This window comes from Siniperca chuatsi, linkage group LG11 (genome assembly GCF_020085105.1).
Source record: "Siniperca chuatsi isolate FFG_IHB_CAS linkage group LG11, ASM2008510v1, whole genome shotgun sequence".
In the NCBI taxonomy this organism is placed as follows: domain Eukaryota; kingdom Metazoa; phylum Chordata; class Actinopteri; order Centrarchiformes; family Sinipercidae; genus Siniperca; species Siniperca chuatsi.
The window spans coordinates 15,319,792-15,333,574 of record NC_058052.1 but is presented as its reverse complement, the minus strand read 5'-3'; the positions used below and the strand labels follow the sequence as shown (position 1 = coordinate 15,333,574).

The 13,783-nt window shown below is 38.9% G+C and overlaps 1 protein-coding gene across 4 annotated transcripts; it reads right to left on the bottom strand.

The window, feature by feature from the left end:
• Positions 1-587: 587 nt before the first annotated feature.
• On the bottom strand, positions 588-11,742 carry washc2c (WASH complex subunit 2C). 4 transcript variants are annotated; one of them, XM_044213771.1, is made up of 31 exons: positions 11,557-11,742; positions 10,165-10,308; positions 9,798-9,962; positions 9,543-9,611; positions 9,183-9,356; positions 8,974-9,067; positions 8,832-8,893; positions 8,680-8,736; positions 8,481-8,579; positions 8,260-8,344; positions 8,011-8,070; positions 7,761-7,885; positions 7,554-7,644; positions 7,386-7,439; positions 7,097-7,297; positions 6,847-6,995; positions 6,589-6,699; positions 5,953-6,045; positions 5,764-5,865; positions 5,555-5,662; positions 5,288-5,457; positions 5,000-5,126; positions 4,255-4,665; positions 4,021-4,149; positions 3,815-3,916; positions 3,568-3,642; positions 3,231-3,290; positions 2,507-2,734; positions 1,695-2,393; positions 1,433-1,604; positions 588-1,297 (listed from the first exon to the last, which is right to left on the bottom strand). In XM_044213771.1, exons 2-31 carry the CDS (start codon positions 10,306-10,308, stop codon positions 1,140-1,142), a joined length of 4,374 nt encoding a protein of 1,457 aa, XP_044069706.1. In that variant the 5' UTR covers positions 11,557-11,742; the 3' UTR covers positions 588-1,139. The 4 variants fall into 4 exon arrangements, with proteins under 4 accessions (XP_044069706.1, XP_044069707.1, XP_044069709.1 ...); XM_044213772.1 differs by having other exon boundaries at positions 7,761-7,882; XM_044213774.1 differs by lacking the exon at positions 8,011-8,070.
• Positions 11,743-13,783: the final 2,041 nt, after the last annotated feature.

The window sequence follows — 13,783 nt, the reverse complement described above, 5'->3', positions numbered from 1 at the left end:
GACTGTCATTTTGTATGAAACTTTGGGCTGCCAGCTATTGATTTTCAACAGTTTGTTCTTCATCTTTTGAAGAAATAGTGAATGTAAAAACACTTAAAATAACATTTAAAAACATCTCTTAAAAAAGAGTTGAACAGTTTGTAATATGCTCACATTTTTACTGTACAAATGTGTTAATAAAATAGCATTTCCTTCCATATGTCTGTTTTCAAATGCATGCCAATTTGTACCCCCATGCCAGCCTTAAGGTTTTTAATGCCATGTTCAAGGCACAAAAAGATGCAAGGAGCTGTGTGACCTAAGAATTATGCTTTATATAGTTTTTGGAGCTTTTACTTACTACCTACTATGAAAAAGGTTATATAATTTCTAGCAGCCAGGTGGATTATCTTTAAATGCTAATGAGGGAGCAGCTTCAATTCCTCCTTTTTTACTTTAATAATACTGACCTCAACAAAAACATTGAACTAACATTGAAAGTTCCCTTTCTTTGGAATGGGCTTCCTGCTCCACTGATCAAGATAAGTCTAGACTGACACAACACACATGAAAACAAGTGAAGTGAAAATAATCACACACATTTCAGATAGCATAAAATATGTCTTTTTAGTTATTAAAAATGAATTTCCTTTTTCATCACAGCCAAAGTTAAGAAATTGATGGATTTCTTATTAATAAAAACATTGTCAAAATGCCTAAGACAGTAAGTAAACACATTGATTTCTCATAACCATGATATGGCACAAACCCAAAGACATGGAATCTCAACATGGAAAAGCCAAAGGATAAACATCTTCAAAAACAAACAAAAACAATTTACTGTTAATTTCTGCAGGCTTTGAGGCTAAGCATATGGTATGCTTATAAAGTGCTATCATGTATAAAAGATTAACAGTATATAATAACTGTTACATAATATGATCTGATGCCGAGATGATTTTGGAGGTGCTGTCGGAAGATGACTGGAATCATTTTCATTTGGAGTCTTTTTCTGCCAAAAATATGCCACAGTATTTATATGAATTCATATGAATAAATACTCTATCAACAGTGTATCCGATCTCCAATCTTTCAGCAATCCCAAATGACAAAATAATTCATCCACAATTGTACAAATCTGGCTACACAGAAACAACTGTTCAGTTCCCACCAAGAGCATTAAGTGGATCATCAAATATGTTGCTTGAATCCGCTGCTGTACTGGTCTCCTGAGACGGTGGCGTTTTCTTTGATTGGGGAGCCTTTGATTGGGGAGCCTTCGTGACTGGTTTTACTGTGCTAGGTGAGAAGATGTCATCTTTAAAGAACAGAGAGATGGACAAAATATTTGGTTAAATATGCCAATTTTAAAAAAGGTAGACCATAGAACAGACAGTATCAAAAGTGTGCATTAAAAAACATGAATGCCTGCACGCTTTTTGTGGTTGCTTACCCATGTCATCATCAAATATTGACTTGGTCTCTCCCTTTATCTTGGACTTCTGTTTTGGCTTTAAAGTGTCCGTCAGGTCAGCAAAAATGTCTATGTTGTCATCGAACAAGCTGGCATCAATGGTCTTCTCTTTGTGCTTCTTGTGAACTTTAGGCACAGTGGCTACTTCATCCTGAGAACACAGAAATTCAGCCGATAAAGAAAGAAATGAAGGCACAGAAAACCTTGACAGCATTAAGATCAATGCAAAGTAAAAAGGTACCTGGAAGATGTCCTGCTTTGAAAAACTACTGCTAATTTCTTTACTACTTGTGGATGTGGGAGTGGAGCTGTTGCTCACTCCAAAGATGTCCTCATCATCATCCTCTTCCAAGAAGGACGAGGCCTTGGCTTTCTTAGTAGCTGACCTTGCCTTGACCTTTTGGAAAAGGTCATCAGTGTTGTCATCAAAAATGGATGGGAGTGTGCTTTTGTCTTTGTCTTTCATCAATCCCACATTGCTACTGGCCTGAGGTTGTGTAGTCTTGGTAGTTTGTCTAGTGGAGGGTGTGTTAGTGACTGAAGTGGCCCCAAACAAACTGTCAGAGCCAAAAAGGTCATCCTCATCAGAAGAGGGCAGCACCTTGGCACTGCTGCTGTCTTTACCAGAGTCTTTCTTTCCAGCGTTTGTGGATACTGGCAGAGTCAGTACAAAGGGTCTGGGGGAGGTTTCAGAGAGAGAAGATTGAGAAGGTGAGGAGGCGGACAAGGCTGTGGGTGCAGCTGAGTCTGGTAGTGTCGGACTGGCACGCGCCTGGCTGGACTTGTCTGGTCGAGGTAAGACTAAACCAGACAGACTGGGGTTCGGCCCAGGTACATCTCCACCCAGGGTCTCTTCTTTAGTCGTCGTAGATCTTTGGACTGCTTGCTGCCTGGCTGCTCTGGACTGGGGTCTCCGTTGTACAGAACCTTTGGCACGACTCTGCATGACAGAAGATTTGCAATCACAATATCACATCAGAAATCCAAGAAATGGAAAAGCAACTGAACGCCTTCTAGATAACAGACATAATACTCCAGGAATCAAAAACCCACCTTGTGTGCGCTCTGCAGTGTTGTAACCTGGACTGGGGTGTCGAAGCTCACTCCTCCCTCCTTGTCTGTCTGGGCTCCTACAGGAGTTGTGGCAGGGCTGGGGCTCAGGCTGGAGCTGGAAACCCCAGAGGAGGAACTAGGACCCATGCCAGGAAGTATACTTACGGCCCCTGGCATACTGGGGACAGCACCAGGGAGCAACGCAGCAGGGTTGATCATCAGGTTGGCCTGAATATGATAAGATCAGATGCACCAATACAATAATTTATCACGCGAAAAAGACACCATGAGTACTGACCAAAGACTATTTAAACAGATTTTCAAGTTAAAAACGATTCGAAACGAAATCATTTGTTAATTTTTATGCCTCAAAACTACACATTTAAAGTTTCTCAGAATAGTTCCAAGCAGCAGATCATTCAGAGGAAAATGAGAAGCCAGAGCTGTGGATGGAAATGAGGCAAGAGCAATATGCAGTAACATCTTGTGACACCGAAAGAAAGAACAAGCAAATTCAAATCAAAATAGATAATTATCTTCATTTTGGTAGCCATGCTGCTGTATCGTAGCCAAGCTTTTAAGTTGGATTATCAAAAAGCCCAGACAGTAGAAACCTTAAAAAGAGAAAACATGTAAGTGGGAATAGAAAAGTCTTTCCTTAGGAGGAACCAGAGTGAAATGTCAGGAATGAAGACTTTTGATTCAATAAAAACAAAATTATTACTTGAAGTTTCCCAATCCTTGATGAGGAATCTTTAGGTTTTACAGGGCTTGGTGCAGGTTTCTGTGTGGTCAGATTACAGTAGGTTCAGAATTTCATTCTCTCATTAATCATCTAGAAACAACACTATCTTTCAACAGCCGATAAATTGTGACAACATAAGAAAGTATTAAAAAAAACAAAACAGCAAAAATATTAAAACTTGTATTAAAAATACAAGCAAAATAAACCCTGAATCAAAACCGCATGGCCACACAGGTGTGTGTGTGTTTTTGGCTCAAAGAAACAACATACTCCATGATATTATTGGAGCTACAGTATTTGCTTACAGTAGGCTCACCTGAATCTCTGATACAGATTCTGGACTTGCTAGTGGTGCTCTGTCATTAGGTTTACTGGGCTTCTCTGCTACTTTCTGAGAATGAAAATGAAAGAGGAAAAACAAGAGATATATGAAATCTCCCACTGATCTAAAGTCTGAGATTGAGTTCAATGACTATTTACACAGCTGGTTTTCTTTCTAATGTACTGTAAATATATGATGCTATGGATGCAGGAATCCAGCATAACTGTAATCTAATTGCTACCGGAGGAGGAGCTTTTGGCTTGATGGAGCTGAAGAGGTCATCCTCATCGTCATCTGCAAACAGACTTTGTGCTGCTGGCTTTGCTGAGCTGGGCTTGGAGCTCTAAAAAGTAAACATAGTAATGTATCCTTACCATGTAGTGAAAGACATCTGTGTGCAGAGAAAAAAAACAAATACAAACAGATAAGAATATCTAATGTACTGACTGCAGCTTTCCCTGAAGTGGCAAAGAGATCAACATCTGGGTCATTATCCTTCTGCTGCGTCTGACTGAACAGCAGCTCCTCATCCTGGAACACACCTGTGCTCTTTGCTTGCGGTCGCTCCTCTGTAGGCTGTAAAAATTAAATACACACATTTTAATACCTTGATAGCAGGAGAAACGGTAATGGTAATCAATTCTTCACACTATTCTTACGTTTATCGTAATTCATACAAACCTTTAGTGTGTTTCTTGCTGTGGGTTTACTTGGTGTGAATATTGGATCATTCCAATCCGATTCATCTTCCTCCTCATCATCAAATAGACTAACAGTGTTTGTTTTGACTTTCTCTTCCTTCTTCTCCTCCTTTATAACATTGGGTGGTGGGCTGTCCTTAGAGAGGAAGCCGTCATCATTGTCAGCTTCATCCAGCGGGCTCTTTGTCTGCTTGCTGGCAAGAACGTCGATGCCTCCGAAAAGACTGACTGCTCCAGCAGGCTTTTTTTTACTTTCACTGCTCTCTGGCAAGGGCGATGACGGGAGCGGCTCAGAGGTCTTTGCTGCTGGCTTCTCCTCCTCTGAAGGCTTGTCCTCTGCTGCCATCCTAGAAACTGCAACCTCTTCTGATTTCTCTATCGGGGAGGACGACTGAGAGGCCACAGTAGGTGTGTGAAGAATACAGGTATTAAAAGAATTTAATATCAGTGCGGGAGAGAAAGCAAATTAAATGATGTAATAAATTGACTATCACAGAATCTAATTTTAAAACATCCCTATTGTGTAACCAATGTGATGTTTTTATTTGGTGTTTTCTGTTTAATTGATCTTAATGGTTCTCTAGAGGCTGAGAAAATTCTTTGACCCCTTGAGCTTATTAAACCGTTTTAAAGCCCACTGGAGGCAAGCTTCAAAACAAGATTGCTTTTCATGAATGTGAAATGTGAAATACAAACATTTTTCCAAAAAAAGTTAGTGTACTCACTTTAGCAGCTGAGGCTGCAGTGTTTGTGTTGACAGCAGGTTTGATCCCAAAGAGGGATCCCTTATCTTCATCATCATTATCACCCTCATCTTCAAACAAGAGAGCAACTCTCTGAGATTTCTTCTGACTATAAAGAGAGAGAGAACAAGAGGATAGATAAGAATTCCTGACAATACAATGTTTCAAAAAAGTGAACCTTATTCTGTAAAGTATGATGAAAGTGATTTTAATACAATTGTGAGCAGATTTGTTTTTGCACTGTTTCTAATGTACTGAAAGAAAAAATACCTTGACTCTTTTGCTGGAGCAAACAGGTCATCATCTTCGTCGTCAAAGAGGCTACTTTTGTGAGACATTTTGGCACTGGGGAGACTGGAGGGGGCACTGACACTGGACTTCATCCCTCCTGTCTTGACCTCTGGCTTAGCAGCACTACTTTTAGAACTCATCCACTGGTCCTGTCATTCAAATATTCGGGAAAATAACATATCATATTGTACCTTCCATTAAATATTGGTATGCAGTAGTAAAGTATTACTTTTTGTATTCTCATACCTCGTCATCACTGAAGAGGGAGCTGGACACAGCCTTACTGGGTGGCGGTGTGGAGGCTTTAGCTTGTTTAGGTTTTGGTTTAGATTTAGCTGCAGATGCGAACAGATCCTGCAAGGTGTGGAACAAGATTAATGTAATGTACTCACAGCAAAAACAAACCTAACCTCATTCAGTTTTGTGTGTGCGAAATATTAGCAAATTAGTTTCACCTCTTCTTCCTCATCATCAAATAATGATAAAGGGGCCTTGCTGGTTTTGCCCAGGCTTGTAGGTTCAGGCTTAGACTGGCTCTTAGGGATGGTTGGAAATCCCTATGGAAAGCAAATACATATATAGTGTAATAAAATTTTTATTACTGTTATCACTTTTGTTTTCCCAGTAAAGTTTGAGAGCCTTACTGGAGTGTCTTCATCATCAGAGAAGAGGCCTCTGGTCTGGGGTTTCTGAGTCTGCTTGACAGCAGCCTTCCCAGCATCTGGAGCAGGTCCATTCTGAAATGTACAACATGAAGATAAAAATTTAATATAAATAGCTTTCTAAATTCTATCTTCCATTTTGAAAGTATCAGGTTTTAGTCTTTAAATAAAATACTGGTAAAGAGCAAAGAGAACTGAACTGTGTCAACAGGAATAAAGGCCAGCAGAGTACTCCAAACTAAATCGAATTTGGCCTTTTCTCAGATTGCACTCAAATATGGCAAACATCAATATACTGACTGCAACAAGGTCTGTTCATTTAATGGCATCCATGCCTGATAAATGCGCTTGCGAGTGACTAGGCGCAGACACAACCTAAAAAAAACAAAAAACAAAAAAACAAAAAAAACAAAACATCAACTTAAACTGAAACTGCTATAACTGGTGTATGACAAGTCAGTGCAAAACTTTTGACAATTTAGGCTAGACAGCCTGCACACACTATGGTTATTGAAGCCCAGTGGAGTCTTGTTTAAAACCCTGCCATTTTGCATATGAAAACACACTTAATTTGTTTTTTTTCCAGGAGTACATTGTTAGACAATGATCTATTCAGACCTCCACAGATTTCTCAGATTCCTCGCTGGTAGATGGTTGATGTTTTTTCAGGCTCTCACTGAGCAAGCTTTTAGTCCCAGGACCAAACATGGAGATGGCCCCTGCCGGCATCTAAACATAACAATTAATCATCAACATAGGAACTCTTCTACAGGCCACAAAAACTGTATGTAGCTATACCAAACAAAATATGTAATTCATACAACTATTAATACTGTGAGCCATCCTGTTCAACTGCACGTGTATGATGACCTTTACCTTCTTCTCAGGATGTTTAACCTGCTCTTCTACTACCTCCTTCTTGCTCTGAGCTGGAGTTGGCGCACTGTACTTCTCACTGAATATGTCACCATCCTCATCATCAAAAAGGTCAATAGCTTTCTTGGGTTTCGGTTTTTCCTGTCCAGCTGAAAAAGAAGGAAAAACAACCAACACACAGTGGATTGAGGGTGAGGATCCCAGCCGAACTTGGACTGTAGCACTGAAGTGCCCACATTCACACACTTACCAGACTCAGACTTTTTCAGGCTTTTACCACTGAAGAAGTCATCATCCTCGTCTTCATCATCAAACAGCCCACCTCCTCCTCCACCAACACCAGCTCCTGTAGGAACCTGTTTGGAAGCAGCATTGGTCTTAGGAGCTGGACCTCCATTCTCCTTGCTCTCCACTGAATCAGAGTCATTCCCCAAACTGAACAGGCTGTTATCTGTGGAGAGAAAGTGATTTGGTTTGGGTGAGGATGATGAAGCAGACAAAGAAGTGATATTAGCTGTCATACAAGTAAATGCTACTACCTGGGAATATTGAAATAGCACCCGATGGAATCTTCTTTCCAGGTTTGTCAGATTCTTGAATGGGAATGAAAAGTTATGTAGCAATCAGTTTTTTTTCTATATGTTTGTACCCATCTTATCTATATGTCTTTGCACATACTTGTCTAAAAAGTCTGTCCCAGGTCTTACCTGCAGTTTGAGCTGTGCTTTTCATGCTTTCATTCAGCACCTTTTTCTCTTGGGACACAGGAGGTTTTGGTGCCTCAGAGAAAAGATCACCCTGGGTGGCATAATATAATACAGCACAAATCAAATTCTGGCTGCAGTCCAGAGTTTATGTAACATGGAACTGGACTGAATAAGAGGGAGCTCTGAAAATCATTTAGCCTAATATACCTCGTCATCATCATCAAACAGGCCTCTCCCTCCACTGAAGAGGCCACTTTTCCCTCCAAACGGGGAGAAGTCATCATCATCCATCTTTGGTGGCTTAAACATGTCATCACTGTCCTTGTCAGCTGCTATTACAATGTACATAAACAGTATTGAGCAGCATACTGGGACCAATGGGCCTACTGTGGAAATAACTAATGCAAAATTAAACAAATAATGTTTGAAATGCACAGATGATGAATGAAGGTCCTACCCTGTGGCTTTGCAGGCTTTGGTTCTTTCCTGCCTTTACTTTTCTTCTTAGATGTCAATGCTTCCAAGACATGACATGGTAGAAACACAAAATCCATGAGCATGCAGATGCAATGACAGCACTCATTACTTAAATCTCTAATGTAATGTCTTTCTGTTAAATTAAATTTGAAGAGTGGGAGGAACAAAAAATGTAATGTAAATTCAAAGTGAGATGATATACTACCAGTTGACAATGACAGTGACTTACATGCGCGATCTCCTTCTGGTTTGTTAACTGTTTCACCTTTGATTCGGGCTGCCAGCTCATCGGCAAAAGACGATGGGCCTGTGTTCTGAATGTGAAATAAAAATAACGAGAAGAGAATAAGATCAATGTTCCCCGAGGTAGCAACATATCTGCCTGATTTCGGACCAGAATTACAAATAATCCACTCACAAAGCATGCTTGCAAAATTATAACAGGCATACCTTTGTGTCGTCGTCATCATCCCCGTCTGATTCTCCAAATATGTCAGAATCCTCATCCTCCTCCTCTTCATCGTCCTCATAACTCAACATGGATGACTTCTAGGTGAGTGTGGGAGGAGAATCCAAAATGAATAAAGTTGTTCAGTTGTTGTTTAAATGTAATCTTTGATGTGTTTGGCAGACAGGCAGCCAGCTTTACCTTCTTAATATTATTGTGACCTTCATCCTCCTCCTGATCAAAATCCTCATCTGAATGCTGTTAAATAAATACAATAAGGTGTTTATTTTCCTGTGCAAGATGCAAAATTAAAAACCTTAAAAAATGCTGTAAAAGAAAAAAAAAGGTCTTACAACTCCTTCTTTGCCGTCTTCACTCTCAATTACACTGTCTCTGTCACTGTCAACTGACATTTCTGGAAAGAGAATCGTACACATGAGGAAAATAAACTTAAAAATGTAAAAATGCCTGAAGAAGTTGCCATGAGTATACTACCGTCACTTGAGAGGTCACCAAGTCCAACATCATCTTGTTCCATGAAGGGCTGGGAACCAATCAGATATGGAAGTGGCCTGTCCACATAAAGATCCTAAAGCACAAGAGCAAAAGCAGACACACAGGCTGAAGTACATTAATGTAAAGATGCATTATCACATGCATTTCTGCAGTAATCCTAAATTACTGCTTCAAGATTAAGAGCACACCTTAGGCTCCAGGATGGCTTCCACTCGGTCTGTGACTTCCTCGTCCTCTGAGTCAGAGTTTCCTGCTTTGATGTCCAAATGCTCAAAGGCTGACTCCAGCACTCTCAGACCATAGTTTACAGCTTCCTGCATCTTAGGGATCAACTCTGCCTCTTTCTGCTCTCGAGTCTTCTCCTTAAGGGAAAACATAAATGACTTTCACAGGCCAATACAAGAGTTGTGTGTATGCTTCTGAGTACTGTGGCCATATTATCCTTGAAATAATAATACTGAAAAGCATTATTCAGTATTAAAGTGGTTGATCAGTGTTGTATTCTATGCCAGCAAATGTTAGGAGCAGGAAGGATGAATTCTTTATACCTGCTCAGGCTGCTTCTCCAAAGCATCAGCCTTGGAGATAGTCTCTTCTACCTCTTCATCATACACTCTCTGTAACAAGACACAAGGTATAAAAAACCTGTTTCTTAACCAGATAGATTGCATCATGTAAAGTTCACCACAAGACACCCTGCAACATTTTTAGTTCCAAAAGTACACAAACAAGTAGACTGAAATGTTACAGTATAACAAGCAAAACTGAAGTATAGCAAAACATTTTTCAATTATATACATTACATTTTCTATAAACTGTGTATTGGAAAGCATGAGAAAGTCGTTAAAGACAGAGTGCAAGCAGCTGTCTGTGGCCTTGGTGTCGCGGATCAGACTGTCCAACTGCTTTTCAATCTCATGTGTCTTTGACAGCATTCTGTGGGAGAAGTCTTGGAGGAACAGGAAGAGCTGTGAAGAAAAAACCCGAAAATAAAGCCAAAACAGTTATGAAGACAGCAACAGTTGCAGAGTTACTTTCATTTCACCAAAGTAGAGAACATTTCACAACTATTCAGATTTCTAAAGCATTTCTCTGATTATTTGAGAAAAGATGATGATGAATTACTTTTCTTGGCTTATTCCAAAGCTGGGGAAGAAGTTTTTGACTTACCCCCGAATCGGCTGCCAAGGACCAGTTGGCACTGCTCTGCCGCATCTCTTCAAGACTCCAGGGTCTCTCCCAAATTTGAGCATCTTTCTCTAAGTGTTCACTTCTGCTTGGGCCATTTGCTATTTCCTCTGGCAACCCGCTCATCTGCAATCAGATCACTTGTTGTTAATGGAATTAATAATTCAGATGGGCTTTTAAACACCTGCCATTAATAAATCATAAAAGGACAATCCAACCTAAAAGAAAAGTATTCCTCTTGTGTAATAATGTAGCCCACATATCTGCTTTAATGTGTATGTTTGCACCGGTCTCTGCTTGAAGAAAACATCTGAATGAATGTTTGAATGTAAAAGCTTGTTGAAGAAAAAAACATTTAGGCAACTTTAAATGGACACAACAAGTGCCCAATTTGTAACGTTAGTGCCAAAGCCCAAACCATAAACTATAGTGATGATATCATCTAGAAACAATTCATGGAGCCGCTCCACAGAAAATGACGTTTGGGACAACTGCTAGGATATAGGGATAGAGGAACAATTTCTAATGGATGCCCTACATTTACTTTCTCCAAAAACTTAGGAAACACTATGCAAACAGCTAAATTTTGCATCAGTTAAAAAAAAGCCTACATTGAAAGCATTCTAAAACTCTATTTTCTGGGTTCATATTGTTCACACCCTGTATCTAACTCATAGAAAGTAAGACAGGACTGTGACAGGACTTTGGCTTTCCTCCACACAATCAGGGCTATCAGCAAGGGCAAATAAATCAAACATGATGCCTCCCACCAAATGAATGCCCCCTGGTCAAAGGTTTAAAACTCCCCTCTGTATAATAAACCAAGCAGGAAGATCATTCATCCCAATGTTTTTGTTTTGTGATGTGTTCATGTTATGTCTGTGGAGTCGAATCCAATGTCAATAGACCAAGTGCAAAAACTAATTGATGGCACAATTAATTCAAAGTGTCGATCCTCTGATTACCTGCTCATAGGGGGACTGTCTGTGTGTATGTGTAGATATTGACTTTGGTTTCCAGAGTCACTGAAATACCACAAGATAACCTTACATGTTAAAATGGAATTTATCTTCCCTGTAACTAATGTAACGCTAGTTTTGCTGCTGCACTCGCGGTACATCAAGCTAGCTTTGGCAATACAATAACGTTAGAAATTTGCGGAAGCCAACGTGTTGTGTCTATATAAAGTTGACTAAATGTTATTTCCTTCTACTAGCTTTCACATTCAAACAGACTTGCTTCTGAAAGAGAAAGCGGGGACTGTTTGTCTAGCAGCTAGCTCAACTTAGCTAGCCAAACACCAACGTTAGCTACAGCTGTTCCGAGCAACAAAGAGTAACATATCCACCTAAATTTGAGCACGCTCATGCTTACCTTGAATACCTCTGGTCAACTGCTGTCCACGACGGTCAACTGTGGTCAGGAACGACGTAAAAAAGTAAGATCGATTATGCTAAATTTGGCCTTTCCCTCATTGGTCTTCTGACAGGTCGGCCATGTTCTGTCTGCAGACAGTCACCTGACTATCGTTGCCTAGCAACCCGTTGAAAGTGGGGCGGACTGGAACAAACCAACAACCGAGGCAAAGCAAATTTTTTTAGTCGGTGGTTATGTGGGACTGTCATACACAGCTATCTGGGCCTCCATTTTAAATCAATTGTGACAATGAGTTATTCATGTGTACTGCAAAGTAAACCTATGATTTATACCCAAAGTTATGGATGTTTATGTTCATTAACTCATTCACTACCTCAGGACCATTTGACATTAAGTTAGTTTAGACAGTCTTCAAAATCAAAGATACTTTAAAAAATAATATGCTGTTGGCTCTAACTAAAGGTTGCCTCGTGCATTCACCTCCTTGCATCAGAAATAGAAAACCGTATTTTCAACACACATGCCTACTGAAACCATACTGACTCTCATTACAGTTAAATGGCTAAATATCTGACATCCAAATGCCATTTTATGGCTCTTCAGTAGAAGTTTTTGAAAAAAATATGTAATAGCTGCCTGTAGTTTATCTAGCTTAGATCAATATTTTCTACTGGCTGACCATCAATCTGAAGGCATTTTAAAAATCAACTCAAACCTATAACATATAGTAATATGGAGTACAGTTTTAATACAAATTATATATGGGTTGTAACCAGTGGTGGAATAAATATTCAGAAATACCAATACAACAATGTAGAGATACTCCATTACAAGTAAAAGTTATGCATTTAAAATCCTACTTTAGTAGAACTAAACAAGTATTATCATTAATAGTATTAAAAGTACTTGTTCTTGAGAAAATGTCCCCTGTGACTGATATATATTACATTATTAATTAATACTGATGCATCTGTGTGTAAGCAGCATTTTAAGAGTTGTAGCTGCTCGAGGTGGAGCTAGTTTTAAATACGTTATATACATTTTAGCACAGTGGTTCCCAACATAGGGGTCGTGCCCTTCCAAAGAATCACAAGATAAATCTGAGGAGTTCTCAGATGATTAATGAAGAAAAAACTAAAAGTTTTGCGGCACAAATCTGTTTTAATTTTTTGGAAATCTTTGTAATCTTTGCTGTTTTTGTGATATATTGAATAATTTTACCTCTTTGGGCTTCAAACAGTTATTTAAATTAAATCATCTGAGAAGTTTAGAGGGGAAATCACTCTTAGCTAACTGCTAATTAGCTAAGAGTGACATCTGAAACGTGACAAGAGGCCCCAATGTAGTTGAGTTGAAGTATAAAGTAGCAATGGAAATACTCAAGTAAAGTACAAGTACCTCAAATCTGTACTGTACTTGAGTAAATATACTTAGTAATTCATCCACTGGTTGTAGCTAAAATGATTAATGCTGCTAAATGCTAACTACCAATTTCACACATTGTTTCTTTATAAAGCAAAAACTACATGAAAAATCAAATTATTAGGATCTCACAAGCTCACAGATATACACATACTGTAAGTCCAGTGCAAAATCCAGCTTGACAGTAAATTAAAATTTCATGTCACTGGAAAAATTCAAATGTGTCTATCAAATCTTACCCAAAGTATGACAACAATCAACCAGGACAAATTCTGTGGCACTTTTAGACAAGTATTTGGCTTCAGGCATTTGCTTGCAAGTTGTGGGTGCCATCAATACGTTAGTTTTGTTATTATTGTATATTAGTCAGATTATTATGAATATATTAATATTGGTGGGAGTAGGCTACATTTTGCCTTTGATGTTTTATAATAGGCAACAAAGAATTTTGTTAACATGTAAATAAAGTTTATTTTCTGTATTTGGCAACAGCTATAAAAAAGTATTATTTTATCATTAAAAAAATATCTTCCCAAAAGGGAAATTTAACAAAATGCACACATTCAACATAACAGTGAAATTCAGTGAAAAACTGACTCAACAAACAAGATAATATGTTCCAGGAAATTATTTACAAAGTTAATTTAACAGGCCTTTTTCATTTCAGACATTATGACACATCACATAGGACAAGCACAGGTATAAATAATAAAATTAATAACACCTGTGCTTTTCCTACTATGACTGCTGTGAAAAAGGCCTATTCCTGTCTTACAATCATTATTGTAGGTAACAAAACAAT

What these genes read in the sequence shown, in the direction of transcription:
- washc2c (XM_044213771.1), bottom strand. Translation starts at nt 10,308, where the DNA reads ATGAGCGGGTTGCCAGAGGAAATAGCAAATGGCCCAAGCAGAAGTGAA. An exon ending in AATCTGTATCAGAGATTCAG is followed by an intron (nt 3,291 to 3,567) that starts GTGAGCCTACTG and finishes CTGACCACACAG; the next exon opens with AAACCTGCACCAAGCCCTGT. An exon ending in CACTGCAGAGCGCACACAAG is followed by an intron (nt 2,394 to 2,506) that starts GTGGGTTTTTGA and finishes TCTGTCATGCAG; the next exon opens with AGTCGTGCCAAAGGTTCTGT.